Source organism: Leptodactylus fuscus, chromosome 3 (assembly GCF_031893055.1).
Source record: "Leptodactylus fuscus isolate aLepFus1 chromosome 3, aLepFus1.hap2, whole genome shotgun sequence".
Lineage (NCBI taxonomy): Eukaryota > Metazoa > Chordata > Amphibia > Anura > Leptodactylidae > Leptodactylus > Leptodactylus fuscus.
Window position 1 is genome coordinate 187,759,419 of NC_134267.1, and position 20,058 is coordinate 187,779,476.

The following is a 20,058-nucleotide window of genomic DNA, read 5'->3' on the forward strand; positions in this document are numbered from 1 at the left end:
AGGTAAGGTGGCGTACTACAATTGTTATACATGCACTAGCACTGAAGTCCTGCAGGTGGTTTAATATTTTTATCCATGGGGATATTGCTGGTTTCAGGACTCCTATAAATGTGCACTGTTAGGTCATTTTTTTGCCAGAGAATAACCCCTCCATGTATACAGTATACGGACTACACCGCAATGTAACAAATGTACTTTATTACAAAGCACCTAATATCATTTACAGGAATAAATATAACTATTCTCTAGGTCAGGGTTGCATGGATTCTGCTAAAATTTAACCCAAAAGATGCATATAAGTTGGATATCCCTAAGGGGCCACATGGTGGCTCAGTGGTTAGCACTGCAGCCTTGCAAAACCATTTTGCAAGGAGTTTGTATGTTCTCCCCGTGTTTGCATGGATTTCCATCCCATATTCCAAAAAAGACATACTGATAGGGAAAAATGTACATTGTGAGCTCTATTGGGACTCACAATCTACATTTAAAAAAAAAAGTTAGATAGCAATAGATATGAATGTATGAATATATGGACGTATAATGCGGCGTTCAAGTTGCCATTTGACATTGGAGCCCATGGCCTACAGGTTATGTAGTCCTCCTTTATTACTCATAGCTGGATATTGTGCTGATACCATAAGAGTATCGTCAACATTTTAACAATAGGTTAAATGTATTAATCAAAAAAATAACTTGTTCAGTGAGAAGATATGGTCTATACTTTTTTAGATGCAGGAAAACTTTACGACTAGAGATGAGTACTATTCGAAACTCCCGTTTTGAATAGCACGCCCCCCATAGGAATGAATGGAAGCAGCTGGCACCCAGGGGGTTAATCCACCGGGAGAGTCTGCGTGCTGGCCGCTTCCATTCATTCCTAACGATGTGTGCTATTCGAAACGGCCGTTTCGAATAGTACTTGCTCATCTCTATTCACAACCTCTTTATATGCATCATATTGAGAAGCCCACAAAAGTATGGAGAGCTGGGAGCTGTAGAGAGCGATGGCTGGTCATAGACATTAGATTGCTGGCAAATCTCATCTAATACACCCTGGTCAGTAGATGGGGGAGGTGTTACAGTCATGTTGGACATTTCAAAGAGCAATTTCAGGACAAAGAAGAACTAGATAAATTGAATTTTGACATGTTCTCATGGAAAACAAGTTACCACCAAAGCTATCTGGCCCCATCAGTGTATGGCCAGCTTTAGAAGATCTCTGCTGTACCTGGTAGATGAATATTCCTGGTAATATGTCATGATCAGCTGAACTGATAATGCTTTTAGTCTCTTTTTTTAACCAATGTTTTAACCCATTTAATCCCTGTCACCTATTGAAAGGGGTTGTCTAGAAATTTTTATGTATGGTCTATCCTTAGACTAGGCAATAAATCTCTGCTTGGTGGGAGTCAGCCCCCAAACAGATCAGCTATGCAAGGCTGCCTCCAATGGCCATACTATACACTGTAGAGAGCTGTGTATAGTGGCTGGATGCTGAGCTGCAGTACTGGCTCCTGGCCACTATACAGTGTATGGCGCCATCTGCCTCTGTGCAGTGTATAATACAAGAGCCAAAGTGGTCCTGATCAGCTGATCCATGTGAGGCCCGCACATTGGCCACCCATCAGTTATTTATGATCTATGCTAAAGATAGGTCACTTAAAAATAAAAAACCTGGACAACCCCTTTTAAAAGCAATTTCCATTGCTGATATTAGATCACAAAAATGGCTCAATATTCATTTCCAGGGCTGAGCAAGGCAAAGTCAAATCAAATTTTGTGATGACATCAGGGTGCAGGACGCCCAGTTTTCCTACGGATTTTCCATCAGCCAATATTTCCGCACAGCGACCAGGAAAGAAAGCTGGATCTGTAAAAATAAAAATTGCAATGTCTTAGAAAAAAAACTGCACAGTGTACATATAGTAGTAAACAAGACAGTAATGTATCACTACATAACCAGACAAATATACCACTTCGTACTATGGGAAAGCTGGGTGAAAACGCTGTGGGGAACAGTCATGCAGAAAACTTGGCAATTGTCATTACATATCTATTAAGTGTACTACTCGCAATGGATTTCTCTTGGTGAATTGCTTGCTTTTCCCCATAGAGGTGAGGGACATATCACCACCTTTTCCTGTAATCTGTGTAATAACCTACATTGTGACTGATGGTTGAACAATGTCATGTATACGGCAGTGCATGCAGCGGACCTTAGCCCTGGCTGCAGCTTTCCACTAACCATCAGTGATCCCCGCAGGACCAGACGGTGATTAGTTACCATCTCATGGTAATAAAACATCCCAGTATGAAGCCCTGCTATGTGCTGCCCTGCTACAAGACTCCCATCAGGAGGACAAGTAGAAATAATTGGAGTAAAAAGAAAGAACGTGGCACTTTGCAGTCCGACACCAAGCAAGAGCTGACTTCAGAAATGCTCCTTTTTGGGGGCATTTACTTTGGAAAGAAGTGTGAAATTGGTGCAGCTAGCACACAGCCGGCAATAGCTGTGAAATGGGCTTAGGATCCACCCGCAATAAAAGGTTTAGGATAATACCCATTCAGCCTGTGGCTCTCCTGCTTTCAGATCCTATACTGATCATTAAGGCATTGTTCTAATTACCCAAGGAAGTGACAAAGGCTCAGTCACAGCAAAGACAACAGAAGCAGCGTCACCCGGCACACAATCCACCGTACTGTATATAGAGCGTCACCCGGCACACAATCCACCATATTGTATATAGGAGTGTCACACGGCACACAATCCACCGTACTGTATATATAGCGTCACCCGGCACACAATACACCGTATTGTATATAGGAGCGTCACCCGGCACACAATCCACCGTACTGTATATAGGAGCGTCACCCGGCACACAATCCACCGTACTGTATATAGAGCGTCACCCGGCACACAATCCACCGTATTGTATATAGGAGCGTCACCCGGCACACAATCCACCGTACTGTATATAGAGCGTCACCCGGCACACAATCCACCATATTGTATATAGGAGCGTCACCCGGCACACAATCCACCGTACTGTATATAGAGCGTCACCTGGCACACAATCCACCGTATTGTATATAGGAGCGTCACCCGGCACACAATTCACCGTACTGTATATAGAGCGTCAACCGGCACACAATCCACCGTATTGTATATAGGAGCGTCACCCGGCACACAATCCACCGTACTGTATATAGAGCGTCACCCGGCACACAATCCACCGTATTGTATATAGGAGCGTCACCCGGCACACAATCCACCGTACTGTATATAGAGCGTCACCCGGCACACAATCCACTGTACTGTATATAGAGCGTCACCCGGCACACAATCCACCGTATTGTATATAGGAGCGTCACCCGGCACACAATCCACTGTATATAGAGAGTCACCTGGCACACAATCTACCGTACTGTATATAGAGCGTCACCCGGCACACAATTGTCTGTACTGTATATAGAGCGTCACCCGGCACACAATCCAACGTACTGTATATAAAGCGTCACCCGGCACACAATCCAACGTACTGTATATAGAGCGTCACCTGGCACGCAATCCAACGTACTGTATATAGAGCGTCACCCGGCACACAATCCAACGTACTGTATATAGAGCGTCACCCGACGCGCAATCCACCGTATTGTATATAGAGCGTCGCCCGGCACGCAATTGTCTGTACTATATATAGAGCACCATCCATCACGCAATTAACTGTTCTGTATATAGAGCATCACCCGGCATGCAAGACACTGTACTGTATGCAGAGTGTCACCCGGAAAACAATCCACCATATTGTATATAGAGCGTCACCCGGCACGCAATCCACTGTACTGTATATACAGCATCACCCGGCACACAATCCACCGTGCTGTATATAGAGTGCCACCCAGCACGCAATCCTCAGTACTGTATATACAGCATCACCCGGCACACAATCCACCGTGCTGTATATAGAGCGTCACCCGGCACGCAATCCATTGTACTCTGTATACAGCATCACCCGGCACACAATCCACCATGCTGTATATAGAGCATCACCCTGCATGCAATCTACTGTACTGTATATACAACACAGATATACTGTAAGCCACAAGTGGGCACTACAAAAACTGCTCAGTACTTCTAAAACGCTGCATTAACTAAAATGGAAGGGTCAGCGAAACTGTGCTTAGTCAAATCATATGTAGTAACATCTGCTAGTGGCAAAATAAAAACTGCAGACAGCATGTAAATGTTCAGTCCCTATAGTAGCGGAACGTCACAAGTGAATGCAAATGTGCTGCGGATATCATTTCTACATCTGTACTGAGCGCATTATTAACTACCGTATTTTCCGGACTATAAGGCGCACATAAAATACTAGAATTTTCTCAGAAATTGCAAGTGCGCCTTATAGTCCAGTGCGCCTTATATATGGATCTGTCCTACCTCTAATGAGAGTTGCAGAAACTCAATTTGAAGCTGTCTCTTCCCCAATACAACTGGTTGGGTCTTGGTCGTGCTGTCGCTGGTCTCTCCACCACGCCGAAGTGACCGCTGTGTGACTGCTGCACTGTGTGGCACGATGTTAGGACAGCGTCCGGCCATGTTGGCTGCTGGCCACGCCCCCTCGCTGCCTTACGTGTTCTTCACAGCAGTCTGTTGTGTGGGCAGGGCCTGGGCCGCAGCCCCGCCTAGTTTGTGTCACACTGGAGAGCTGGGAGCGCATCATCCCCCGGAGCTGCTGCTGCTTCTGTCCCCTGTGTCTCACACAGAACAGAAGCAGTAGCAGCTCTGGGGGATGTTGCCTTCCCCGCTCTCCAGGCAGCCGCGGGCAGGAGGTCTGTGGGGGTCTGTGCTGAGGGCACCGGCATTACTGGCAGTGGTGTTGGCTCTGTGCTGGGTGCCCGGGCAGTGCTATGAGCCAATCAGAACGTCTGCATCAGAGCAGGCCCCGCCCCTAAGACGTGTTAAGCCCCGCCCAGTTTTGGTAAACTTGTGGGCCCCGCTCACACAGCAGCCCAAGCCTCTGCCCACACAGTAGATAATTTTAAAATGGTCAATTTATAAGTAGCTCAACCCCTATACAAGTGTGAGCACCCCTGCTGTAAATGGTTTGAGCACTACGGTCACCGTATACAGAAGCTGTGATATGTACAGCTCTGTGTGCAGCAGCCCAGTGACATAACTGTGCTTCATTCAATATCCAATGTACAGTGTCTTATAATTCAGCACATCTTATAATCTGGTGCATCCTATAATCGCACCCTATATGGTGCGCCTTATAGTCCGGTGCGCCTTATATATGAACCTAGATGCCTTAGCAGGCATTTTTTGCAGGTGCGCCTTATAGTCCGGTGCGCCTTATAGTCCGGAAAATACGGTACATGAGGACATTTGGAGCTCAAGATGCTTGAAAAGTACTTTTATTATAACAGAGGGGATAAGGAAAACCGAAAGAGAATGATGCACTAAAATGCCTACAAAAACAGTAAAAAGAAGAGGAAGAGGAAAAGACCGCACATCCCGATTATTACTGGAAGTCTTCTGTGCTTCAGCCTCAACTACAATGGTGACAGCTAAACCTTTAGCAGACATGGTGGCTGCTAAATTTCAACAGCACCCCTGCCGCGGCATAACAGGACCCCAATCACTTGTTATAGTTATCAGTCTACTGAAGACCCCCAGGCCTGCCATGCTAACAGCACCACTTACAGTGTGACCATAAAGTAGTGACACAACAGTATGCTGCAACACAGAAGTACTGCAGGTTGTTGTATGAGTAAGCAATCGCATGGTCAATCCCCATAGGGAGATGAGGAATAAACGTAGAAAAAAAATAACATTTTTTTTAAAAGGATTAAAATTCAAAACACTCTCTCTTTGTCACATTACATAATCGGTATGGTGGAGTCCCAAACTATTATAATATGCAGTTTCATAGATTGAAATGAAACGATAAAAAGAAGAAAAAGGAAAAAAAAGTTTCTTTTGTTAAACTACTTCCAGACTGCTCATAGGCTATATATGTCTGTGTGGTCTACTCTGAACCCTGCTAGGCCACATATATATGTATACACGTCCTCGGACGTTTGTCCTTGCAGTGTTAAGCAGTTGTACAAAATTGTGCAGCTGCCAAAGCAGGGAGCCGGCTGTTACTACAGCCAGAGTTCCTACAGAGAAGGCAGGAACGGTTTACTACTGTCCCTGCCTTCCCGATTGTTGTGCTCAATGCCATGATGTCACCGTGGAAGCAGAAGTGGAGCCACATGACCACCAGGGTCAGGAACCACATGAGCTCCTGGGTCCTAGAGCACTCAGATCAGCTCTGCAATAAGAATGATAGGAGGGGCTATTATGGCCTTATGTGGGGTAGAATGTGTTTTTTAACCACTTCAGTACCTGGCCAATTTGTGGTCCAGGGCCAGTTACATTTTCAGGGTTTTTTATGTGCAGTTTTGAGTTATGTAACATTTTTATCATGTGGGTTTTTCAACTAATTTCTGCATCTTATTTTGGGTGACACATAGGACTTTATTTTTATGTTGCTTTTATTTTTACATATGGTTTAATTTTTATTTTTTTTATATCTGGAATAATATAAACAAAAGATGAAGGAAAACGTGTCTTTTTCAGTTTTTTTTTTTTTTAAATTTAATAACACAAAATGCTACTAAAAAACTTGTTAAGGGTCCATTCACACGGAGGAAAATGGTGAGGAATTTGGTGTGGAATTTCAGTGTTGAAAAAAAGCCTCCCATTGACTAGTCAACGCAACCACCTTCCGAATGTAAAAACCAAATGGGCGATTGGGAAGTGGTTAAACACATAACAAAACAAAAAGAAACGCCACTGCCACACCCATGTCACAGGTTCTACACCGGCCCAGTAATAGTATGTGTTACCTGTGTACAAATGTCCATAATGGAAAAGAAAAGCCGTGTCAGGCTAAGGCCCCATGCAAGAATCATTGCAAAAAATGCTGTGGAAAAGACCGTCGTGGAAACGCATTGTGTTTTTTTTTTTTTTTCTTACCAGAGAGTCCACAGAGGAAAACGTTTTGCCCCTATTACACCTACACAGAAAACAACAGTATTTCGACATGCTGTGATTTTCCAAAATGTTTGCGTTTTTTAAATTGCAGCTTTTCTATTGCAGATTTTTTTTTCTACAATACGTGGATGGGATTAGCTAGAATCCCACCCATTTTGCAGGTAATGTAAAACGCAGCGGTATTCACTGTTTGTTTGCAATGTGGGGATTCTGTCTAAAAAAATTTTGTAGTAGCACTTTGTTTTTCACATTTTTTTAAGCAGAGATGTTTCTTCCCCTTTTTTTGTTTACATTTTATCAGATATTGAAATAAACAAAGAAACAGTGAAAAACAAAAACAAAATTAAAGCCCTATTTATAACTGAAAAAAGATGGAAAAACCATTCGAAAAAGCTAAAGAAAAATGGCCTGGTAGCCATAGCACACAACTCAAACATTTCAACCTCCAGCATAAATGGAGCAGAGCATGAGCAGAGCTTGCCGTATACGCCGGCACTCCCCATTCACTTCAATGGGACTGCACGGAGTGAAAGAAGCAGCCCATTCATTTCTATGGGGAGCGCTCGTATCCCCGCTCCCATAGAAATGAATGGAGCTGCTTTAGACGCCGCTTATTCTGAACGTGTTTTACGTTCAGAATAAGCTAGCGTTTACTCAGTGTGAATTCACCCTAAATTTGGTATAGCTGGAATTTTATTGACCCACAGAAAAAAGCTAATAGGTCATTTTAATCACAAAGTGAATGCCATAAAAACAAAACTCCCAAAAATATTTTTTCCCATTCCACCTCACAAATATATTATTATTTTTACTATTTATCAATACATTGTATGGAAAACTGAATGGTGCCATTAGAAAATACAGCTCATTCCACAAAAACCAAGTCCTAATATATCTACATATTTCAACGAAAAAATACAAAAGTCACGGCTCATAGAAAGCAGAGAGGGCCGAAAAATTGAAAAACAGAGAACTGGCATCCCTCAAGGAGTTATTTCTGCTTGAAATGCCAAAATTCTCCATATATTTACTCCAAGAACACACCCCTCTCCTTACATGTCTGGCACATGGGGAGTTGGCTGCCTTTCACTATGTGTGACGTATCACTGCAGCGGCCAGTGTACTTACATAGGCAGGTAAGTAGATGTGGCGGGGAACGGTAACGTCAGTACTGGACAAAATGTAGGGATTTCAAAAGAGAAGTATAGAATTTCCCAGTGTATAAAAAAAGAAAAAGAAATCATCATTGACTTCAGCTGAAGAAACCAAAACTTCTTAACCGCAACTTGCTGAAAAAGCAAAAAAAAAATCTTTATAATTGAAGTTTACATCAGATTAATGTGTGGAATTTCTAATTTCTTCTGCCTGAACCTCAGACCTGTCAGCAGAATACAACATTCTGTCAACAGACCAAAGAGCCATTATCACAAAGATCCTGCGGGGTAGAGAGTCCCTACAATTCATACAAAAACATTAAAAAGTGAGTGAGCAGAAGCTTAGCTGACATGAGGACGACTTGCACCTCACAGTCATGGCTCCTGTCTCTCCCGTATAATTAGTCCCCCCCCCATATATGAGCCCTGACAGCTGTGTCTGCTCATCACAGACTCCGTGCCGTAGTCATGTATGAACAGATGTGTCGTGACGGCTGAACTCCACTACAACAGGATAGACACTCATTTCCCTAAAGCCATGTATGTCACCTTATTTTCCAAAGTCCATTGGGCTGTGAATAATCACATAATTACAGCTTCTACAGCCAGTCCTAGGACTATGGGCCACCTTAACCCATGAATGGCAGGCCCCTGAACTCATTGGAGACCCGGTCACCATTACCCCCGGGCATATAAAGAGTTAAGAGCCGGAGGGGGCCAAATGTCATTTGTATCGACTAATCTTTATCACATTTTATGCACAATTAAATATCAAAGGGATGGTTCTTCTTATCCGCTGAAATCGGGCATTTTGGTTTCTTTCTTGTGTGAGCTTCAGAATGAAAACTGGGAATAAAAAAAAAACTTTAAGGTAATATTATAGGCTTAGACATACCTTAGCAGTCCTATAATTTGATAGGATGTGCGGAAGTGGGGGCTTACAGGCAGCAATTGAGAAGTCGCTTGAAAGGCTAAAATCTAAGAAACACTTAAAATGTGCTTTCATGTGCAGCTGAGCTCTGCTGGTAACATTTCATGTCTGATCCACAGCCACCCTCGCAGCTTCAGCCAGACGGGGCCATTGTTGTACACAGCCGCTCTTTGGCCCAGAGGTTGTCAGGTACATAAAATACACACATATAAGAATGTATCTGGGGTGACGTAAGATCAAGGGGAAAAGAATTTTCTTACTAAGGCTAAGACCCCATGTAGAGGGCCGCAAAAAAAAAAAAAAAAAATATTGCGCCGGAAACGACTGGAGTGCTTTTCACAGAAAAGGTTTTCTCTGCGGACTTTCTGTTTTAATTATTATTTGGGTCTTCTGGGAGTAGCAGTACTCATTGACAACTTCAGATCTTCTTCTGGGTGTAGAAGTACTCACTGGTACCTTCAGATCTTCTGGTTGTAGATGTGCTCACTAGTAGCTTCAGATCTTCTGGTTGTAGAGGTGCTCACTGGTACCCTCAGATCTTCTGGTTGTAGAGGTCCTCACTGGTACCTTCAGATCTTCTGGTTGTAGAGGTCCTCACTGGTACCTTCAGATCTTCTGGTTGTAGAGGTGCTCACTGGTACCTTCAGATCTTCTGATTGTAGAGGTCCTCACTGGTACCTTCAGATCTTCTGGTTGTAGAGGTCCTCACTGGTACCTTCAGATCTTCTGATTGTAGAGGTGCTCACTGGTACCTTCAGATCTTCTGGTTGTAGATATGCTCACTGGTACCTTCAGATCTTCTGGTTGTAGAGGTCCTCACTGGTACCTTCAGATCTTCTGGTTGTAGATGTGCTCACTGGTACTTTCAGATCTTCTGATTGTAGAGGTGCTCACTGGTACCTTCAGATCTTCTGGTTGTAGAGGTCCTCACTGGTACCTTCAGATCTTCTGGTTGTAGAGGTCCTCACTGGTACCTTCAGATCTTCTGGTTGTAGAGGTCCTCATTGGTACCTTCAGATCTTCTGGTTGTAGATATGCTCACTGGTACCTTCAGATCTTCTGGTTGTAGAGGTGCTCACTGGTACCTTCAGATCTTCTGGTTGTAGAGGTGCTCACTGGTACCTTCAGATCTTCTGGGTGTAGCAGTACTCACTAGTACCCTCAGATCTTCTGGGTGTAGCAGTACTCACTGGAAACTTCAGGTCTTCTTTTGGGTGTAGATATGCTCAATGGCACCTTCAGATCTTCTGGTTGTAGATGTGCTCACTAGTAACTTGAGGTTGTCTTTAATCTCTCTAGAAGTGACCATTGACTGAGACGTTGACATGATGGTCATTTCTTGTTTCAGTCAAACAGTAGTTCCCCATTTCCTTTCACTTCTTTAAGGTTTTTTTTTTTTGCCACTTCAAGACTTTCAATATTATTTTAGCAGAGTAGCCTGTACCTTGCAGTACTTCTCTATATACCTTTCCTTCTCCAATCAACTTGTTAATCAAAGTACATTTTTCATCACAACAGGGATGATTCAATCACATGCTTGTCTGCATTGCTGGCTTTGTTTTTTTTTTTATCCTACTACTCTATTACACTTACAGACAAATTATTTCCTATGTCACTTTCACCAAAAACATTCATTTAATCAGGTTAAAAATGACGGACCACTATTTTTTTGAACGCTACTATACCTAGAAACATTGATGCCATTTTGAAAGCAAAGAATTGGTCACAAAAGATTTCTCTTTTCTTCTTTCACTTTTGTATATTAGTTTTGTTAACTGACAAAAGTTATCTATTAAAACTTTTGAAAGTGTTCTTCCCTGGCTACATTTTTACACTCCTGCCTAAAACCTTTGCACATTGCTGTATACGGAGGGGATGGAGGTCAGAGTTGACTGGCGGCAGCTATGTTAGCTGTATGGGCCCGTAAAGTGGCTGCACCTCTAATTCAGCGCTGTCGCTCCTATACAATATTTGAGCCAATGTGCAGGAAACTACTGGAATGGAGATTCCAAGGAAAGTCTATGAGAAATAAAATTTGCAATCTGATTGGTTGCCATGGACAACTGCTGCACTTCTCCTTTGTACTAGTTCTGATAAATTCCAGAAACACGAATGTGGATACCACGGGGAAGAGACACAGTCCATGAAGAACATGGAAACTACTCCAGTTATAGTTACGTAGATTGGTCTTCAAAGTGGTTGTACTACTGATGACCTACACTTACGCAACTAGTCACTAAGCCGTATAATGCTTGCCAGTGGCCAACCCATACTGTATAATGCTCTCCCTGATCCCCCCTATAGTAAACCAGTCTACCCAGTAGCACCCCCACAGTATAATCGTCTCCCTAGTGGCACGCCCACAGTATAATGCTATATCTAGCGCTCCCTCTCCTCCAGTGGTAAAATGCTCCCTGGTTCCCCCACACACAGTATAATGCTTTCCCCAATGCCTCCCCCCACAGTATATATGATGCTGCCACCAGTGGCCCCTACCCCATATAATGCGATCTCTAGTGGCCCCCACCCTTTATACATAATTACATAGTAGATGAGGTTGGATAAAGACATTAGTCCATCAAGTCCAACCTATAACCCTACAATCCCCTACAGTGTTGATCCAGGGGAAGGCAAAAAACACCATGAGGCTCATGCCAACTGCCCCATTTCAGAGGAAAACAATTCCTTCCCGACTCCAAATCTGGCAGTCAGTATAAAAACCCTGGATCAACGTGTCATCAACGTGTTTATAACGCTCTCGCCAATGGCACAACTCATAAAATTACCTTTTCAAAAATCTTTTATAATTTTGTCGCTTCACATCAGTCATTAGATAGCCGACATAAAAGAGTCTATCGTGTGCCCTTTTCCTTTTTTCTAAAAAATGGGGAGAGTTTCCCAAAACGCGATGTGCCTAAAATGCAACTACTTTGATAATTTTAGTTTTATAATATTAAAAGGGATATTCATTTTTTTTTTTTAAACCTATGGCTCAGAATGGGTTAAATAAAGATCATTATTCACTTTCAGTGATCTCCTGCTGCTCCCATACTGACACCAGTGTCCTTTTCAGCCCATCACTAGCCCAACCCAGGGGTCTCAATTTTTATTAACCCATTGTGACCACATATTAAAACAATTTTACCCCTGATTGAGCACTTTGATATATGTAAACCAATGAAGAAGCGACATGTGTGAAGATTCCTCCCATGGCTAGTAAGTTGCATCAAATATATTACACCATGTGTGCCATTTAGATAAATTTGGCATAATTGTGCCATTTTTTTCTAGCCCGCCTATGGCTGATTAGACGGATCTCACCCTCTGTCTGTGCCATTTATTAAGCATAATCCTGCCAGCGACCAGAAGATTCAATAAGCGTTAAAGTAACAATGCCAACTCATCGAACTTATTACTAGGTGGTGCAACAATGCGAAGATGAAAAACAAAGCAGCTACATAATCCAATAATGCTAAATAGTGTCAGGGATAGGGGGCTAGTGGCTGGGGGTGTTATACACAGCAGGGAGAAGGGCGGGGAATTAGAGAATAACAAGATTGCTATAAATATAATATGCAATGCAGATCAAAGGCCTGAAGTGTACAAGAGACCCCACAGGGAGCTAGCAATAATTACCCATGAAACTGTACCTACTGTCAGGGCTGTATTATCAGGGGCCGGCTCTCCCGCTGGGCCCCCGTAGCCGCTTGCTTTAAATCTCATTTACTTTTCTATTCTGAGTTTCGCTCGCTTCTCTTAATTATTACTTAACACGCCGTCTGCATTTCATGCCTGCTTAGGAAGCCAAAAACATACGGGTTCCTTGCAGCGGCCAGCAGCCATTACAGGTGCAGCTAGTGTAATCGTGCCTGCTGGCTTCTAAACATTGTGATACCAGGAGGGGGCCATCCACTCTTATTTGGTGTTAGGGTGGAGAGTAATAGCAGGTGCCAGTACCTTAATACACCTGACCATGGAAAATCATTTAAGTCAGACTTACATGCTGGGCCATAGAGTCCTTCACCCCTCTAGGGCTATTATCTTAAGATATAAAATACAAAAAAAAAAAAAATCCCCTGTCCATAAGCACTGTTAGGGAATATGGGAATATATATCACATAGAGGAGAGGGGGATCCTGAAATTTCGCAGCAATTGTAAATATGGGACACAGAGGAGCGGGCGCTCCGATATCTCTATCCCTATGCAGATAAACTGTTCCAGCAGCCTCTGGAAGTTCCAGCAATAATGAGATGCAATTTCTATTAATAGAACCATGTTGGTGAACCTATGGCAAGCACGCCGTTGTCCTGATAGCTCACTAATGGGGAATCCAGTACAGAGCATATACTATTGTGTGGGGCCTACTATGGAGCATATAATACTGTGTGGGGGCCCACTGTAGAGCATATGATACTTTGTTGAGGCCACTGTGGGCATATAATACTGTGTTCAGGGGCCACTGGGAGCCACTATGGAGTGTATTGTATTTTCTGGGGGCCACTGTCGAGCATAGAATACTGAAGTGGGGGCCAATGTGGAGTATATAAGATATATCCAATATGTAAAAATGTAGCTGGCGAATTTTTACATATTGGATATATCTTGTGGACGGCGGGTTCTGAAGTCACCTGCAAGCCGGGCTCCCTTGAGGCTCCTTACATACGTGTCAATACGGTGAGCTGAAATTTTCTTCTTTTTGGTTTTTTGGATATTATGTGGAGTATATAATACTGTAGAAACAGTGCAACGTAAATAGTGAACATTAATTGTTCAAAAGTACCAAATACCAACATCTACCTTTCAGTACAAAGTTGTTCATATTATTAAAAGCTCTGTAAAGCCCCATTTACACAACTGTATTTTAAGGATCCGCACAGTATTAAGGTTAAATTGCCGTGTTGGCACTTTGCAATAATTTAGTGGGTTTTGGGTGTCAGTTTTGGTACTCAGTCTCTAAAAGGTTCGCCATCACTGCCCTAGAACTGCTGATTTACAGTGGATGGGGGTGGATAGGGTTGCAGCGCCGTTCCTATTACTTGAATAGCAATAGGATGAGCACTCTTGCCACCCACTGCTGTCACTTGCTGAGCTGTGCGCGGTCCAGCTGTTAGACCGACACAGATCACATACAGACAATATACTCTATAGATAGGTCATTAGTATAAAAATCCAATTGGGGACAGAAATTAAATGGGCACCTCTTGGTAAATAAGTTATATACTTCTGTCTAACTTTGCAGCAGCCCTTGATTACGTTCTCTTTATACCAATGTGTTTGTGCCAAAATGTTGGTACTATTTGTTACTTTGTACTTCAATCCTGCAAAGACATCTCCTCTTTACTTCTAAGGGCTCGTTCACAGAGTTTTTGAGCAGCGGATTTTGACGAGGAATCCGCCTCAAAATCCGCAGCCAAAAATGGCTCCCATTGACTTCAATGGGAGTCACTCGCTTCTTTTTTCCCCTAGCTAGTAGCAGAAAAAAAAAGCGACATGCCCCCTCTTCCCGCGGGTGACTCCGCTGCGGTGTCCGCAGCGCAAGACTCGCTCCCAATTAGGCCCATTCATTCTGGCCTTATCCGGAGCGGAATGCCGTGACAAGATATCGGTGCACTGCATCGGCATTCCGTCCCGGCTAGCTGCGCGGTATGTTCACACGCAGAATCCATTAAAAAATGTGCTTGCTTGTACGGCCACTTGGTTTTTGTCCACTTTGCATCCACATCTGAGCACATTGTAGTTTCCATGATAATCCTAGCAGTTCCTATGTTCCCAATGCATCTGCAGTATAAGTGCACCTTATCTGCCCTTTGCTTTCTGTGTGTTACAGTTGCTGTCCTGGATGCAAAATGCAGAGGAGACAATGTCATTACAAGAGACAATTCCTGGACACCTCAGCCTTTCTGATAACAGAATTAGACAGAAGCTGAAATACGGCTTGGGTTACAATCCCTGAACCTCGCACAAAAACTTCACATCTCACCGTGACAATTTCTAGAGCTCCCATCCCATAGAGAGCAGCAGAGGTTACGACCCAGGTTAGGGGTCTGCTGCCTAAGTAAGTTAAAGGGCCAGAAGGTGCGTGAAAAACTGACTATTATACATATGCTCAAAATAGGAGAGACAACTGTGTACATATGGAAGAGAAAACAAAATCCATATTGTCCTCATGTCCCAAGATAATGTTTGTGTGAATTCCAGGACATGAGGGCCGTACCTGGATATACCCAGTCTCTTTATGTCATTTTTAGTTTGCAGACACTTATACATAATGCTCATTTATTAAAGGATTAGGGCAGGGATTTACCCAGATGATTTTCTTAAAGGGGTGTCCCAGGAGAAAACACAGTGGCCAACATAGAACAGACACCCAAGTGATGAACCAGTTGTAACTGAATATCACTTTATTTTACCCCACCCCTGACCCCTAATGGGTTTTCCGTATTCTGTCTGCATCTGCAAGAACAAGACTTGTACAGCATGAACCTATTGTCAGTGAATGGGGACATACAGATTTTATGTTTTTGACACAAACCTATGGTCCACGTGAAAAACCTTGCAGAACGTTCCTTGGGAAAGAGTAGCCCATGTTATCATAGAGTCCGAAATTTCCTTGACAATACACAGTGGCCCCCCTTTATTTATTATGCAGGGGCATGTTTGCAGGGGCACCACAGACGACAAACTGCCCTTACTCCAGTTATAGACGTCCACGGCATATCCACAGTGAAATTTCTCTCTATCTAATGAATTCCCCTTAGGGCAGTTATAAATTCTGCAGCAATTTAAGTCTATGGCACACTGCTGCAATACCAATAACCGCCACTAGTAAAAGTACGGTAAATGAGCAGTGCAATGACTGGCAGGTAAACAATGCCAAGGGCTGCACACTCCAGGAAACAGGTGATCCATGGGGCTCCTGACAGACAGGCTATCAATTTTAGATTGGTGAGGGTCCATCTTAAGGATACATCATCAATTTTGTAAAGGTGGAAACTCCTTTAAGCCCCCACATAGTGGTCAGCAGTCAATAGAGGTGCAGCTAATGTAATTGTGCCTGCTGGCTAAACACTGTGATACGCTAAATGCACCAGGAGGGGGCCACCCAATCTTAGTTGGTGTGCTAGGGTAACAGCAGGTGCACACACCTTATACACCTGACCATGGAGAATCATTTAAGTGAGATTTTACATGCTAGACAATAATATAGTCCTTCACCCCTGTAGGCCTATCACTTTAAGATCCTATACTGTGCAGGTCACTCAAATACATAGGCTTTGAAAAGTATATAAAAAACTCCGTAAGACAAAAGGGTTGTCTTAGCACTAAAAGACCTGTCACCATTAGGGAATATAGCACAGGAGAGGGGGTCTTGCTCGGAACAATACTTTACAGATATAGCAAAGTTTAACTTGGCAAAGCAAATTATCAGTGTCAAGTTACCAAATCACAGAGTCACTATGTAAGGGTAATTCTCGCTCTGGTGGATCTGACAGACCCATGCATTACAAAGGGGGTCATTCACTTATGGCTGACATATAATGGCTACAATTCCCTTGCAATGGCCTGTCCAGGGAACATGTAAGGTTAGCAGTAGATTCTGGTAGAAAAACCCGGGCACACAATGATCAGCTTGTTTTCATGCTCTGACATTCCTTACAGCAGGTGGACTGGTCTAATATACACTAATGTAACAGGCAGAACATATTGTAACCCTCCAGTAGGGACTCTGATGGTTGGCTAACCTATTATCCTATAGCACCAGTCTAAGACCATGGGATGTTCTCTGTTACTATGTGTAATTCCATGTGCTGTGGCCAGGCTCCATTTTAAAAAGGAAAAATTCGGTACTTTTGTGATGGTAGTGATTTTGCACCATGGTCAATACTAAACAATACTGCCATACTGTTTAACTGTTGTTTTATTTTCTTCTCTCTTTTTTTTCTTTTTATGTATTGTATCGGGAGTAGGTTTGCTGAACATTTTTATAATATGCTTTATTAACCTATTGTACTTGCTTTTAGCAGAAAACAGTTTCTAAAGTTCTCTCTAGCAACACTCTAAGCGTTACCAGTATATACAGATCTAACAAATGCTAAAGGGGGTGTCACTTCATATAGCTGAATCTGCGGTTTTATATTACCTAGCAAAGTGCTCCTGGTGTCATATGAAAGCAGAGAGTCTATATTTATAGACTATATATTGTAGCTTTAGACACAAAAAAGCAGAGAACCACTGCTTAAAAACAATTAATTAATATTATTTATATATACCGTACATACTCGATTATTAGCCGAGTTTTTCAGTACAGTTTTTGTGATGAAAAAGCCCCCCTTGGCTTGTACTCAAGTCAAGCAAAATAAGAATTTTTTTTTTTTATTATTTTTTTTTTAGGGGGGGGGGGGGGGGGGGGAGTCTATGACCAGCCACAATAGTAATGTATAGAATCTCCCATAGAATAGTGAAAAAAAGAAGCTTTAAAAGAATATAATAAAAAATTAAATAAACAAAAATTCTAAATCCCTCCTTTCCCTAGAATACATATAAAAGTAGAAAATGACTGTAACACACATACACATTAGGTATCCCTGTGTCTGAAAGTGCCCGGTCTACTGAATATAGGGGATCTGCAGTGCTCCTGTTCCATCGGGAAGGGGTTAATAGGAGCACTGCAGATACCCTATATTCAGCCAGGCTGAATTCCAAGTGTGTGGGGGGGGGAACCCAGTCTTCAAGCTCAGGGAAGGGGCAGACAGACAACCAAAACACCCCCTCCCCTTTCCCAGCAACTACTGCACCCAAAAACTCCGACCATTTTAATTTTTGCTGCTGCATTCCCCCCCCCCCCCCCCCCCCCCTCGGCTTATACTCGAGTCAATAAGTTGTCCCAGTTTTTGGGGGCAAAATTAGGGGCTTCGGCTTATATTCGGGTCGGCTTATACTCGAGTATACACGGTATATTGCAGTATAGAAAAATCACATTCATTATGCTTTCCTTCCTTATTACTTCTGCTATAGCAATATTGGTAGTATATGAAAGATTGTGAGCTTTGACAACGACAAAAGCCCTTTTCTGGGTGGTATAAAACTGGTGATACATCTACTTAAACTGATAACCCCCCTTTGGCATTTGCTATATATATATATATATATATATATATATATATATATATATATCTGACAATAGAGGGAGAATGCTTTGTTAAAGCATTACTAAAGATAACTTTAGAAAAAGTGTAATAGGTTACTAAAGTATATCACAAAAATGTTCATCAAACCCATTCCTATAAAATAGTGGAAGGCAAGAACCAGAGGTTCAAGATGAAGTGGAAAAACTGCGCTCCCTGGTTGTTGATAGATAGTGACACAAAGACCAATTGTCCACGTATGGATTTATTGAGAAACAAAAGCACAACGCATTTCGGACCTTCAAGGGTCCTTCTTCAAGTGCAAGAACAAAGCTAAAAGAGAATACATACATATACACAAGTAAAACCTCATGGAGAGAAATGCATCTTGCCTAGTTAGCTAAAAAAGTATGAAATACTGAACATATAATATAGTTCAAATAAAAAACATATAGCATTGAAATAAATAAACAATAGCAAGAAGAATTACAGTTTAAAAAATAGTGAGTCAAGCTCAAAGCAATACTTCCGATTAAAAAATAGGAGAGACTCAATCCTTCATCATAAGTATTGTGACCCCCTTGGATGAACATACCTTAGCAGAAGCTCATTTAATATACAGCCTTAAGCTTCAGGCATAGTCATAAAAACATATTGGTATAGATGTAAAATACACTTCCAAGATAACATATTGAGGGGTCGAGACCTCTAGAGATGGAACTATATCACTATTAGGGGGATGTTATGGCGATATCAGGGTACTCTATGTCAAAAATACACGCACCACAACCTCTGGGACGCCACTGGAGCTCCATGCGTCTCCATAAGCAAAAGGGCACGCGCGGGAAATACCCGGCTTTATAAGACAGTGACACGATCCAGACAGCTATGCATCTAGCCTGACGTGTCAAGGTAAGACATCATTTATGTTTATTTATGGTAATGCTCTACGAATATGTAGATGAGAGAACTTTCTCTCCCAGCAGTAAAGAGCCATTAGCTCTTTTATATCTGTTTTTGAGGTCTGTTTTTGATGGTCTTTAATTTTAAAGGGACAGGCAATTCAAAGAGGCAAACCGAAAGTGTATTTTTGACATAGAGTACCCTGATATCGCCATAACATCCCCCTAATAGTGATATAGTTCCATCTCTAGAGGTCTCGACCCCTCAATATGTTATCTTGGAAGTGTATTTTACATCTATACCAATATGTTTTTATGACTATGCCTGAAGCTTAAGGCTGTATATTAAATGAGCTTCTGCTAAGGTATGTTCACCCAAGGGGGTCACAATACTTATGATGAAGGATTGAGTCTCTCCTATTTTTTTATCGGAAGTATTGCTTTGAGCTTGACTCACTATTTTTTAAACTGTAATTCTTCTTGCTATTGTTTATTTATTTCAATGCTATATGTTTTTTATTTGAACTATATTATATGTTCAGTATTTCATACTTTTTTAGCTAACTAGGCAAGATGCATTTCTCTCCATGAGGTTTTACTTGTGTATATGTATGTATTCTCTTTTAGCTTTGTTCTTGCACTTGAAGAAGGACCCTTGAAGGTCCGAAACGCGTCGTGCTTTTGTTTCTCAATAAATCCATACGTGGATAATTGGTCTTTGTGTCACTATCTATCAACAACCAGGGAGCGCAGTTTTTCCACTTCATCTTGAACCTCTGGTTCTTGCCTTCCACTGTCTTCTCTCCGGGATTCCGGTACATCGTGGATTCTGCTGCCACTCTCACCTGGATTGTTTACTAACTTAAATCCACATTGGGGTTGTGATATCCCACAACCCTT

At 42.3% G+C, this 20,058-nt stretch overlaps 1 protein-coding gene across 1 annotated transcript in view; it reads right to left on the reverse strand.

Moving 5' to 3' along the window:
• Positions 1 to 178: 178 nt before the first annotated feature.
• The window catches only part of FARSB (phenylalanyl-tRNA synthetase subunit beta), a 48,082-nt gene continuing 28,202 nt past the window's right edge, over positions 179 to 20,058 (reverse strand). The window contains exon 17 of the mRNA XM_075268883.1: positions 179 to 1,870. Within this exon, the coding sequence (XP_075124984.1) occupies positions 1,719 to 1,870 (152 nt within the window). The 3' untranslated portion in view covers positions 179 to 1,718. The remainder of the gene's footprint in view (positions 1,871 to 20,058) is intronic.